The sequence below is a fragment of the Oryctolagus cuniculus genome, chromosome 4 (genome assembly GCF_051225735.1).
Source record: "Oryctolagus cuniculus isolate XC-2025 breed Fujian yellow rabbit chromosome 4, ASM5122573v1, whole genome shotgun sequence".
Taxonomy (NCBI): Eukaryota; Metazoa; Chordata; class Mammalia; order Lagomorpha; family Leporidae; genus Oryctolagus; species Oryctolagus cuniculus.
This window is the reverse complement of record NC_142870.1, coordinates 2033642-2045870: the sequence shown is the minus strand read 5'-3', so window position 1 is coordinate 2045870 and position 12229 is coordinate 2033642. Positions and strand designations below refer to the sequence as shown.

General features: G+C 65.8%; 1 protein-coding gene across 1 annotated transcript in view; it reads left to right on the top strand.

The window, feature by feature from the left end:
- The first annotated feature begins 844 nt into the window (after positions 1-844).
- The window catches only part of TRPM2 (transient receptor potential cation channel subfamily M member 2), a 44361-nt gene continuing 32976 nt past the window's right edge, over positions 845-12229 (top strand). The window contains exons 1-6 of the mRNA XM_051839924.3: positions 845-1030; positions 1688-1839; positions 2973-3169; positions 3705-3793; positions 8704-8872; positions 10599-10779. Coding sequence (XP_051695884.2) covers positions 3011-3169; positions 3705-3793; positions 8704-8872; positions 10599-10779 — 598 coding nt within the window. The 5' untranslated portion in view covers positions 845-1030; positions 1688-1839; positions 2973-3010. The remainder of the gene's footprint in view (positions 1031-1687; positions 1840-2972; positions 3170-3704; positions 3794-8703; positions 8873-10598; positions 10780-12229) is intronic.

The following is a 12229-nucleotide window of genomic DNA, read 5'->3' as shown; positions in this document are numbered from 1 at the left end:
GCTTGTGTCTTGGGCGATGGCTGGGCCGTGGACGGTTCCTGCCCTGGAGGCCGGGACCCGCGCTCCGCGGGGATCGGCCGGTGCCGCTCACGAGGCCTCCGTGTGGACAGGAAGGGTGTTTTGCAATAACCGCTGCGGTGGTGGCTGCAGGCGGAACACGGCCTGTGGATGTCAGCTCGCCCACCACTTCCCTTGAAGTTCCCCCTCAGAGGCTTCCGGGGACCTGGGAACCGAAGCCCAGCCTGCCCGCCCAGGGCTCTGCGGCGCCTGCCGTCTTAGGAAGTATTAACTGCCCTGCACGAGAGGTTTTAGTTCAAGAGATGGTCCCGGGGAGGGGGGGACGGTGCTGGGCATGGCTGGCTGGGGCCCAGGGCACCTGGCATCACACAGCCGAGTTGCCAGGCTCTGAGGAGGCAGCGGTGGCCAGGGCGGGGGTCTGTGCCACCGACCCTGGGCAGAGCTGCCCAAGCAGCGTGCTTCCCTGACGCAGCTGGGTGCGGGCGGGGGCCGGGCTCTGCCAACCACGCTTACCACAGCTCATCGCGGGCCAGGGAGGCGAGTGTGTGTGTGTGTGTGTGTGTGGTCGTGCCCATCAGCCCTGGTGTGGCAGATGCCCAGCGCCCCCAAAGAAGGTCCCGGGCTTGGGTTCCGCTGCGAGGTGGGCTGAGAGGTCTCAGCAGGGGGTCCCGGGGTCTGGGGGGTGGCGTCCACCTGGGACTGGCGCCCCGCCTCCCGCTCCAGAACGTCCGGGTCATTTCGAGGCCGGTTCCCAGGGTTTCGGGGGCGGCCGCACCAGCAGGCGGGGCGCCTCGGGGGCGGGGTGTGAGAGCCCCGCCTCGCCTGCCTGTTCCGTGCTCCAGCCTCGGGGGCGCGCAGGCATCACTCTGGGCCCCAGTGCCGCAGAACGCGCCGCGGGCGTCTCGGGCGGTGCGGGGCACAGGGCGCAGGGTGTTCGCTCCGCCCCCGATGCGGGCGGCCCAGCTAGCGCTGCGGCGCGAGTGAGGCGGGGCGCGGGGCAGGTTCGGAGCAGGTGCGCGACCCGGGCGCGCTGCAGGCACGCGCTCAGGAGCGGGGGTGGGGGTGCAGCGGAGGACAGTGCGGGGCGGGCGGGGCGCTGGCCCGGTGAGTGGCGCGTTGCTGCAGCCCGGGCTTGCGGAGACCGCGCTGGGCAGGCGGGAGGCTGTGCTTGGGTCCGGGGGCGCGGTGCAGAGTGCGTGCAGGGGTGCGGGTGCGAGGTGGTCCAGAGGCCCAGGCGGTGACGGGATCCCTCGCGGTGTCTGTGGGGGGCTGGGGAGGTTGTGCCCCACAGGGGCGACCTTGTCCCAGTCGGGCGAAGCGGGGGCTGAAGGACTTCAGCTCCTCAGACCAGAGGGCAGGGGTCCCAGCCTGTGGCTGACAGAAGTGGCTTTCAGAGGCCTGGGAGGGGCACCACCGGGCTTACAGCGGGGCAGCTGAGTGCGGGTACCCAGCGCTGGGGGAGACCCCGGGACTGGGTGCCCAGCGTGGGCGTGGGGCCGAGTCCTGCTGCTCCTGGCCTCTCTTCCTGACCCGGGGCCACGGCAGGTGCAACACCACCCCTCCGCCCTCTCTGGGGCTCCTCCAGGGCCTCTCTCCTCCAGGAGGTATTGGGGCAGAGTTCAGCTTTGGAAATCCGCCTGCCCCAGCTTGCTCGTCCTGTGTCCGCCAGGTGCCCGGGTCAGGGAGCAGTCACGGAGGTCCTTCTGGTACCGACACGGATCCAGGCACCCGATCCTGGCTGTTCCTTCTAACTACAAAAGGTTTTAGGCTCCAGCTTGTGTGGATTTCGACCGTAAGCCCAGGTGGCCAGCAGGCATCCAGGTGCTGTGTGGAACAGAGAGCAGCCACGGGGGTTGGACGGAGGAGCCGGGGAGGAGGGTGTGGGACCCACTGAGGCACCGGCTCCTGCTGGACCCTGGCTTTCTGGCCTGGCAGGGCAGGGGCTGGGGGGCCTCCCCGTGATCAGGTGCCACTGGGGTCCCGGGAGTCTGCCTGAGGCCCGGGGGGTGCTGAGACGGCCCCCGTCAAGGCCCCCGTGGCGCCATCGTCCGTCCTGCCCGGGCCCGACCCCTTCCAGACCTCGGCCCCTGGTGGGGTCTTGCCCACAGCCCTGCACGGGCAGGTTGGAGGCCAGGTTGGCTGTGGAGGGAGGGACAGTACCCTGCCTTGCTCCCACCTCCCAGCAGGCTGGGAGGCTGCGGGGTGTGTGTGAGTGTGTGTGCTGGGAGGCTGCGGGGTGTGTGTGAGTGTGTGCTGGGAGGCTGCAGGGTGTGTGTGTGAGTGTGTGTGCTGGGAGGCTGTGGGGGGTATATGTGAGTGTGTGTGCAAGTGTGCGTGTGCTGGGAGGCTGCAGGGTGTGTGAGTGTGTGAGTGAGTGTGTGTGCGCGCGCGTGTCAGAGTGTGGCCCGGAGATGGCGGGAGGGACCCGGGAGTGACTGCCCGAGGTGGGCAGGGAGGGTTCGGTGAGCAGATGTGGAGGGGCGGGCGGGTGGGGGAAGGGCGTGGGGAGAGGGAGCAGAGCCCTGACCCCGGGTGACCTTCCCCCACCTTCTGTGACCCCGCAGCCAGGTCAACTTCCACTTGGCGCTGTGGCCGCCGCACCGCAGTGAGGGCTACAGAAACTGAAAGCCGCTCTGGTTAAGTGGGCTTGTTTGCCAGGGCTGTGCCACTTCTCGAAGGCACTCTGTGGGCACTGGGGTCCTTTTCTTAATTTTGGAAAGCGAAAGCGAATTGGCTTGTGCGGAAGTGGAATCGTGGGCTGGCGGGGGGCTCTCAGCAGGCGGCTGCGGCTGCTGCCCCGCTGGTCCGGGGAGGTGAGGGCCCTGCTCAGCTGTGCTCTTCCCGACTGCCCGGGGCGGGGCCGTGCCCTCTGGAGATGCTGGGCCCTAGAAGCCAGATGCAGAGGCAGGCTCTGGGCCCGCCGACCTCATCTCCCTCTCTCGCTTTCTGTCCAGAGCCCGGTCCCAGCAGCAGGAGGCGAGCGCGGGTCAGCATGGAGCCCCTGGTCTCCCAGAAGGCCAGCTCGGAGCTGCAGGAGGGCTCTGGGGGGCCGCCCAGGAGTGTCCCGGACGGGGTGGTCCTCCGTATACAGCGGAGCGACAGCCTGCGTGGCAACCGGAGGCTGCAGGGCTCCATCGACCACACTGAAAAGGTGGGCTCGCGCCGGCCCTCGTGGGCACAGCCCGCACCGCGGAGTGGGCACGTGTCCTGCCCGGGTGGGGGAGTCTGCTGAGGGACAGCGGGGAGAGGAAGGCTGGGGGGCTGCAGCGGCGAGATTGGCACAGCTGTTTCCCGTCCTGGGCTGACTGGGGAATCGGCTGCCCCCCTGCCCCTTGCACCCCGATTTCATCACCTCCATCCCACTGAGGGCTCGGCGCATCGCCACGAGGCCCAGGTGCCCTCGCACCAGGAGCCCCGGGGAGCTGTGCAGGTCGCACCGGCGATGTCTGGCGCCCTGGTCAGGGCGTGGGCAACAGCAAGGGCAGGGCATTGGCCCAGGTTCCCAGGCGGGGAGGCGGGCGGAGCCCCGGGGAGGAGTGGGGGGCTCGTTCCCCCTCGCCTGGGAGCCCACCGTGTGTTAGAGGGTGCGGCCTGATGCGTGTCGGGGGCGTAGCCATGGCGCAGCGTGGCCACCGGTGGACACCGACTCCATGGCCCGGGAACCTCACGCCGCTCTCTGCCCTCAGCGAGAGAGTCTCAGGTCGTGGATTCCAGAAAACATCAAGAAGAAGGCGTGCGTGTATTTCGTGGAGAGCTGCAAGCTTTCGGATGCTGGGTGAGTGGCGCCTGTGTCCCAGGCTCCCTGCTCGCCCTTCTGCCCCGGGCGGCCAGTGACGCCCGGAGCACGCAGAGCCTCTGCGGAGTGGACAGGACATCCCGGTGCCCACTAAGGCTGAGCACCCCCAGAGCGTGTCCACTTGACCCCCACGTGGGGAGTGGGCCAGCCTGCCCACTCTGCTTGCAGGTGAAGAGACTCAGGTGTGCGGTGCGGGTGGCTTGTGGGGTGGCACGGGGCCGCCGTCCTCGCTCTTGGGTGCAGCTGGGGGTCTCAGCCCCACTGAGGGCACGTGGAGGCCCTGGCTCAGGCCCAGGTCCCTCCTCCCCAGGGAGCTGTCCTGGGGGCGGCTCTGGCACTGCCCAGGGACCCCCGGCCACCCCGTTCACACCGGTGCCTTGGGCCACGTTCTCGCTTCACGTCTTCATCCACTGCTGGGCTCCTGCTCCCCCTTTGGGGCCTTTGCAGGTGCCACCGCTGCCGTGCAGCCCTCCTGGGCCATAGGCTCCTCGTGGCTTTGCCTTGTCTCCCCTTTCAGGCTGGGATGCAGGCTGAGTTGTTTCCTGTTTCCTGGGTGCTGTGGGGAGGAGGAGCCTCCCTGGGGAGCAGGAGAGGGTCCCTGTGGAACTGTGGGCACCCCGATGGGCGCATCCTTTCTCTGGGGCAGCGCGGGGAGCACACGCCGGTGGGGTCGCAGGCGGCCACCTCGCCCGGCTGACGGCCGCGGTGTCCTGGGACACAGCCAGAGCGTTCTAGTCGCTGCTCCCAACAACCGGCAGAGCACCTGCCGCCAGGTGCTGGCAGTTGTCTGGATGCTCCGGCTCCCGCAGAGAGGGCGGAGCCGAGACCGCGGGGTGCAGGCGGGAGCAGGGCTGGATTGGCAGTGGGGCCATGAGAGACTCGCGTGTGGACTGCGGGGTCCCCGGGACCCTGGAGCAGGTACTGAGAGACAGCGGACAGAGGAGGAGGACGGGGTGCCCCGTGGGAAGAGTGGGGTCTGTAGCATGGGCTGGCGCCGGCACGTGCTGAGCAGGCTGGGGTGGGACCCCTGCAGCTGCTGCCCCCCCCCCCCCCGTGCACTCAGAAGCGAGGGGGGCGGGGAAGGGGCGTGGCTTTGCTGTGGTTTGCTTCTGCTGGCCACACGGAGGCGGATGGGACTGTGTGGCTCAGCTCCTCGCCACCGAGCATTGTGGCCGAGGGACCCATGGCTGCTCGGCCAGGGGTAGGGGCCAGGCGGGGTCTGCGTGCTCCCCTGCTGTGCTCGCCCACGGTGGAGGGGGACGCAGTGCACCGCTGGCACAGACATCTCTGTGCGTCAGCCCTGTGTCCCTGACTGTCCAGCGTGAGCCCCAGTGTTTGCAAGCTGGGGTCAGTCATTGTCGTATCTATCAGTCATGTCTGTTCTAGCTGTCTTGTCATATCATGCTGTGTCACGTCTGCCACATGTGTCATGTCTTGACATGTCATGTCAATCAGTGTTGTACGTTATATCTGTATGTCAGGTCATGTCGTGTCTCATGTCACGTGTCTCGTGTCATGTCTGTTATATCTGTCACATCTGTCATGTCCTAGCTATCATGCTGTCTCACAACTGCCACATGTGTCATGTCTGGCATATCATGTCTATCATGTGCTGTATCTGTCATGTCTGTATGTCAGGTCATGTGTCTCATGTCACGTGTCTCATGTCATGTCTGTTATATCTGTCACATCTGTCACCTCTGTCTCTGGGCCCTTGGGCACCCAGCATGTGTTCTGGTTGATTCCTTTCTGGGTCAGTTTCCGGATTGTCGAGGGTGGGGCCCAGGGACTCTGGGAAGGAGGCCACTTGGTACAGACCAAGCCTGGAAGTGAGAGCAAGGGGGCAGCGCTGGGCCGGGCTTTCTTTCCTGCCTTGGAGCCAGGTCCTGTCCCCTCAGAAGGGGGTCACGCGGGGGTCTCTGAGGTCCCCGCGGGGTTTCAAGTACCGGGATCTGCCTCAGGAGCAGCCGAGGGTCAGAGCCCTGGCCCTCCTCCTCCTCCCCCTACTTCACCCCTCCCCCTCCCCCTCCCCCTCCCCCTCCTCCCCTCCTCCTTCTCCTCCCCCTTGTCATTCTCCCCCTTCCTTTCCCACTCCTCCCCTCCTCTCCTCCTCCTCCCTTTCCCCTCCTCCCTCTCCCCTCCTCCCCCTCTTCCTGACCCTATTCTCTTTCCTCCCCCTCCCCCTCCTCCTCATCTCCCTCTCTGTCCCCTCCTCCTGCCCCTTCTCATCCTCCCCCTTCCTTTCCCCCTCCTCCCCTCCTCCCCTTCTCATTCTCCCCCTTCCTCTCTCCCTCCTCCCCTCCCCCTCCTCCCCTCCTCCCCCTCCTCCTTCTCCCCCTCTGCCCCCTCCTCCCCCTCCTCCCCCTCCTTCACCCTCCTCCTCCCCCTTCTTCCCCCCTCCTCCCCCTCCTCCTGCTCCTCCTCCCTGTGCGAGTGTCACACAGGTGGAAGCGGGCACTGCGTGACCTTTGCCCTCTGTGCGGAGCACCTGAGAGCCCCCAGGGTGTGCTTGTCGGTGGTTTGCTCTTTTTTATTGCTGAGCAATCGCCTCCTTCAGCCTGGCTAGTAATTATATCTGGAGTGGTAATGGCACCCTATTTTTTAAAAATACAAACTGCCTGTCTCTTTTCTTTTAAATATTTATTTATTAGGAAGGCAGAGTTGGAGAGAGAGAGAGATCTCCCATCTGCTGCTGGTTTACTTCCCAAATGACCACCAGGAGCCAGGAGCTTCTTCCAGATCTCCCACGCGGGTGCAGGAGCCCAAGCACTTGGGCATCTTCTCCTGCTCTCCCAGGCCACAGCAGAGAGCTGGATTGGAAGTGGAGCAGCCGGGACTCGAACTGACGCCCACATGGGAGCCGGCACTGCAGGCGGCAGCTTTACCTGCTACACCACAGCACTGGCTGCTGTCTTTGGCTTTTCTGGGCTACTTTTCTGAGCACATCTCCTCCTGGACAGTTTAAAGTTGTCACTATCAGAGCTGCATAAGCAGCGACTGGTGCCATGTGGGAGGTGCAGAAACACCGCCTCTGCAGTGCCGGCATCACATGCGGGCGCCAGTCCGAGTCCCGGCTGCTCCTCTTCCCATCCAGCTCTCTGCTGTGGCCTGGGAGAGCAGTGGAGGATGACCCAAGTCCTTGGGCCCCTGCACCTGCGTGGGAAACCCGGAAGAAGCTCCTGGCTCCTGGCTTTGGATCGGCTCAGCTCTGGCTGTTGCAGCCATCTGGGGAGTGAACCAGCAGATGGACCTCTCTCTCCCCGCCCCCAACCCTGCCTTTCAAATAAATAGAAAACAAACCTTTACAAAAGAAGCACCTCAAGCATTTAAAGCGCTTCCTCCCGTGAACCAAGACCCACGAGAGACAGGGTTGAACCCAGGGAATTCAGGCCACGGAGCGGGTGTCCCGTGGCCACCGTGACTTCTTCCCTCAGGATCCCAGGCCTCGTGCTGCTTGTGTCTGCTTGCCAAGCTGCCCCTGGTCCTCGCTGTGGGAGCCGACCCGGGGAGCGCCCCCCTCCTCGCCGCTGAGTGGGGTTCTGGCTGGATGGTCACCGTCTTCCGGGTCCCCAGAGCCTCTCTGAGGCCGAGTGTTGGAGGCTGACTGGGCTGTGCCATGACAGCCTCTGTGGCTTCTTCCGGCTGCGTCTTTAGGCTGTGGTCGGGGGGGGGGGGGAGATGGGGAGGGCCTGACCCTCCCCCCACCTCCCCCGGGGCTGCGGTGACAGGAGAAGAGCCCCCATGACTGTCCCCAGGCCCCATCCCGCCCTCTCCCCTTCCCCCCACCGTGACCATCGATGACAGGAGTGGAGCCCCCATGACTGTCCCCAGGCCCCGTCCCGCCCTCTCCCCTTCCCACCTCCGTGACCATCGATGACAGGAGTGGAGCCCCCGTGACCGTCCCCATGCCCCGTCCCGCCCTCTCCCCTTCCCCCCTGCCGTGACCATCGATGACAGGAGTGGAGCCCCCGTGACCGTCCCCAGGCCCCGTCCCGCCCCCCGGTGACCATCAATGACAGGGTGGAGCCCCTGTGACCGTCCCCAGGCCCTGTCCCGCCCTCTCCCCTTGGTTGATTTGCCATCTGTGGTCCGTGGCGGTGACTTCTGTGGTTTCACCTCCTGGCCCGAGGATCCGTCCGCCTCCTCTGGCCCCTGCAGCCTGCTGCTGAGCCCATCTGGGGAGCTTCTTTAGGATTTAGGTTTCTGTATTTCTCACTGCTGAATTCCCCACGTGGCATGTGGTTCCTGTTCTCTGTCTTTGCTGAATCAGCGTTGTTCACGTTTCCACACAGACATGACTGCTTAGTCACGATGGCCACTTAGATCCTTGTCTGAGGATTCCCACAGCCACGTCCCTCCATGTGGTGGTCAGGATTCCCCAGACCACGCCCCCTCCACGTCCCTCCACAGCCACGCCCCCTCCACGCTGTGGTCAGAATTCCCACGGCCACGTCCCTCCATGTGGTGGTCAGGATTCCCCCGGCCACGCCCCCTCCACATCCCTCCCCAGCACGCCCCCTCCACGCGGTGGTCAGAATTCCCACGGCCACGTCCCTCCATGTGGTGGTCAGGATTCCCCCGGCCACGCCCCCTCCACATGGTGGCTGTTGATTCTTTCCTCGTTCCCGGGTTCTCTGGGTCCCCTGGTGGAGCCCCGGCCGTGGGTTTTGTGGGCTGAGCCTCCGGGTCCCGGGTGGAGCTGCCCCTGGATCTTGCCGCTGGGCGCAGAATCTAACTTGTCCTCAGCCTGAACTTATACTTGGTGTTGGGGGGGAGCAGGAGAAAGAGGCCCCACCCTGCGAGCGTCCCTTGCCCCGCCCTCACCTGTCCCTGCAGGGACCTGAGCGGCCACTCCTTCCGTGGTGACCCGTGTGCCCCGTGTCTTGCAGGAAGGTGGCGTGTGAGTGTGGCTACACGCGTGAGCAGCACCTGGAGGCGGTCCCCCAGTCCCCCACCTTACAGGGCAAGAAATGGGATCCAGAAACGCACGTCAAGGAGCTGCCCACGGACGCCTTCGGCGACATCGTCTTCAAGGGCCTGCGCCAGAAGCAGGGGAGGGTGAGCTCCATCTCCCGCGCTGCCTGGCGGCTGGCGCTGCGGTGACACGGGGACCTCTGAGCTTCCCGGGGCGACGGGGAGATGGGCGGGCACACGGGCCCCGAGCACCCCAGGTGCCGAAGGAGGCCCAGACTGTGCTGTCCCAGAGTGTGGCCAGTGCAGGCCCACGGGACGCTGGCAAATTCCGGCGGATTCTGGTGAATTCTGGCTGGGTAGCCCAGGGCATCGTGGGAAGGAGGGGCCCGGGGTGGGGCTCACTCGGAGGTCTCTGAGCCTCAGAGCCTGCCCGGAGAAGAGGAGATGCGGAGACTGCCAGAGGGAGCCCAGGCCCAGGTTGCGGTCCCCCCGCCCCTGTGGTCCCCGCAGCAGCGCCCCCTGTAGCCTGGCACAGCTTCCGGAGGCTTCCGCCAGGGCTCCCGACGCCACTGCCCCGTGCTGAGGGTGGGGCTGGCATCTCCTTTAGCACTGGGGTTGCTGACACCCCAGCTCCCCAAGTGTCCCCAAGGCCCTTGGCCAAGGGTGATGAGGAGGACAGTCCTGGGGAGGGGGCCTCGTGGCCTGGGGTCCCTGGTGGGGTGGGGCCCCAGGGCCCCCTGCTCTCACCTGGCTTCAGGTAAGGAGCCCTGCCCGCTGCTCAAGGCCATGGTGGGTGTCCAGGTCCTGAGCCCTGAGCCCTCCTGGCTCCAGCTCCTCTGTGCAGGTCCAACGGGGACAGCTGGTGACCAGGACAGCGCTCAGTCCCTCGGCGAGAGGGCGTCTGGGGACAAAGTCCTGCGGGCACCTGCCAGCCCCGGGGGCCTGCTGCTCTGACCAGGGACTGGCCGCTGCCCCTGTGGTGCAGATTAGGTCTTTAAGAAGAATGTTTACCTATTTTCCTCCACCTGAAGGGAGGAGTGGGGGCATGGAGAGAGAGAGGGGGAGGGAGAGAGAGAGAGACAGAGACTCAGAGGGGTCTTCTGTGTGTCTGTTCACTTGCCATATGCCTGCAGCAGCCAGGGCTGGGCCAGGCTGAAGCCAGGAGCCAGGAGCTGCATCGAATCCCCCTTGTTGGTGGCAGGGGCCCAGACTTGAGCCCTCGCCCGGTTCTCTGCCAGGGGCTTTGGGCAGAAGCGGAGCGGCTGGGCTGGAACCCAGGCAGCGGCCGAGCTGGGACCCGCGCGCTCTGAGGTCACCTTGGCCATTTCCTGGGCTCTGTGACCACTCTCGGGTCTGGGTGGGTGAGCCAGGCCAGGTGACCGACATGGCCGAGCAGAGAGAGGACGAGGCCCCGGGGGCTCCTGGGGAACAGAGGCTACCTCCCCGCCCCCAGCAAGAACCGCCCCCCCCGGGAGGGGGGATGCGTGGGATGGGCGGCGGGCAGCCCTAGGAGGCCAAGGTCAGGGCGGAGGGCGCCCGTGACGGCTGAGCTGATCCTGAGACGTGGAGACAGAGCGGGTGCTGTTCTCTCCCGGGTCCCTGCCCCGCTCACTCCTTGCTGGGTCTGAGGCTCAGGTGCCTGGTGTCCTCCACCCAGCGGGCATTGTCCGAGGCTGTGTCACATTGCTTGCGGCTGCAGGGCCCTGGGCTTGGCACTGGCGTCTGGTCCCCCTCAGAGGCCCCACCCCCACAAGTGACAGCTGCCATGCTCCGGGGCTGAGCTGCCGGGCTCAGGGCCGGGGTGGCGGGGCGGGTGGACAGCGCCGCCTGCTGAACCCGGCTGCCCACTGCTGTGCCCTGACCCCTGCAGTACGTGCGCGTCGCCCAGGATACGCCGCCCAGCGTCCTGTACCACCTCATGACCCAGCACTGGGACCTGGAGGTCCCCAGCCTCCTCATCTCGGTGACCGGGGGCGCCAAGAACTTCAACATGAAGCCGCGGCTGAAGAGCATCTTCCGCAGGGGCCTGGTCAAGGTGGCGCAGACCACAGGTACCCGTGATGCCCATGGCCCAGGCCGCGTGGCTGTGGGGCCGGGGCCAGCGGGAGGGGGAGAGGCCGTCCCTGTCTCCGGGCCGCTGGGGTGGCGGCAGAGGTGAGAGCCAGGCCAGGCCAGGCCGGTGCGCGTGGGCGGAGTGACAGCCAGGAGGTCCCCTCGGGAGGCAGTGGGTGAGGGGCTCTGAGGTCGCGACCTGTGACACGACGTTACAGGGACCCTGGTTTCTTGTGGTTCTGGGTGCTGCTGGCAGACACGGGGTCGGCTCATGGGCAGACGGCGGGGCGGGGGTCCCTGCAGCCCCCTTCGTGAGGACACGAAGCCCACCGGAGACCTAACGGCGCGGCAGGGCCCCACTCGTAGCAGCCACAGAGGGGTGTGCCTGCATGGCAGCAGCAGGAGCCATAGGAGGCCCTGGGAGCCCTTGTGGGGGCAGGGGAGCCTGGGGTCTCCCACCGGTCATCCAGCTCCTCCTGGGATTGTCCAGTGCTGTGTGGGGTCACCCAGTGCACCCTGGGGTCACTCTGCATCCTGGGTCACTCTACATCCTGGGGTCACTCTACATCCTGGGTCACTCTACATCCTGGGGTCACTCTGCATCCTGGGGTCACTCTGCATCCTGGGGTCACTCAGTGCATCCTGGGGTCACCCAGTGCACCCTGGGATCACTCTACATCCTGGGGTCACCCAGTGCACCCTGGGGTCACTCTACATCCTGGGGTCACTCTGCATCCTGGGGTCACTCTGCATCCTGGGTCACTCTGCATCCTGGGGTCACTCTGCATCCTGGGGTCACTCAGTGCATCCTGGGGTCACTCTGCATCCTGGGTCACTCTACATCCTGGGTCACTCTACATCCTGGGTCACTCTGCATCCTGGGTCACTCTACATCCTGGGGTCACTCTGCATCCTGGGGTCACTCTACATCCTGGGGTCACTCTGCATCCTGGGGTCACTCTACATCCTGGGGTCACTCTGCATCCTGGGTCACTCTACATCCTGGGGTCACTCTGCATCCTGGGGTCACTCTACATCCTGGGGTCACTCTACATCCTGGGTCACTCTACATCCTGGGGTCACCCAGTGCACCCTGGGGTCACTCTACATCCTGGGGTCACTCTACATCCTGGGTCACTCTACATCCTGGGGTCACTCTGCATCCTGGGGTCACTCTACATCCTGGGGTCACTCTGCATCCTGGGTCACTCTACATCCTGGGGTCACTCTGCATCCTGGGGTCACTCTACATCCTGGGGTCACTCTACATCCTGGGGTCACTCTGCATCCTGGGGTCACCCAGTGCACCCTGGGGTCACTCTACATCCTGGGGTCACTCTGCATCCTGGGGTCACTCTGCATCCTGGGGTCACTCAGTGCATCCTGGGGTCACTCTACATCCTGGGGTCACCCAGTGCACCCTGGGGTCACTCTACATCCTGGGGTCAC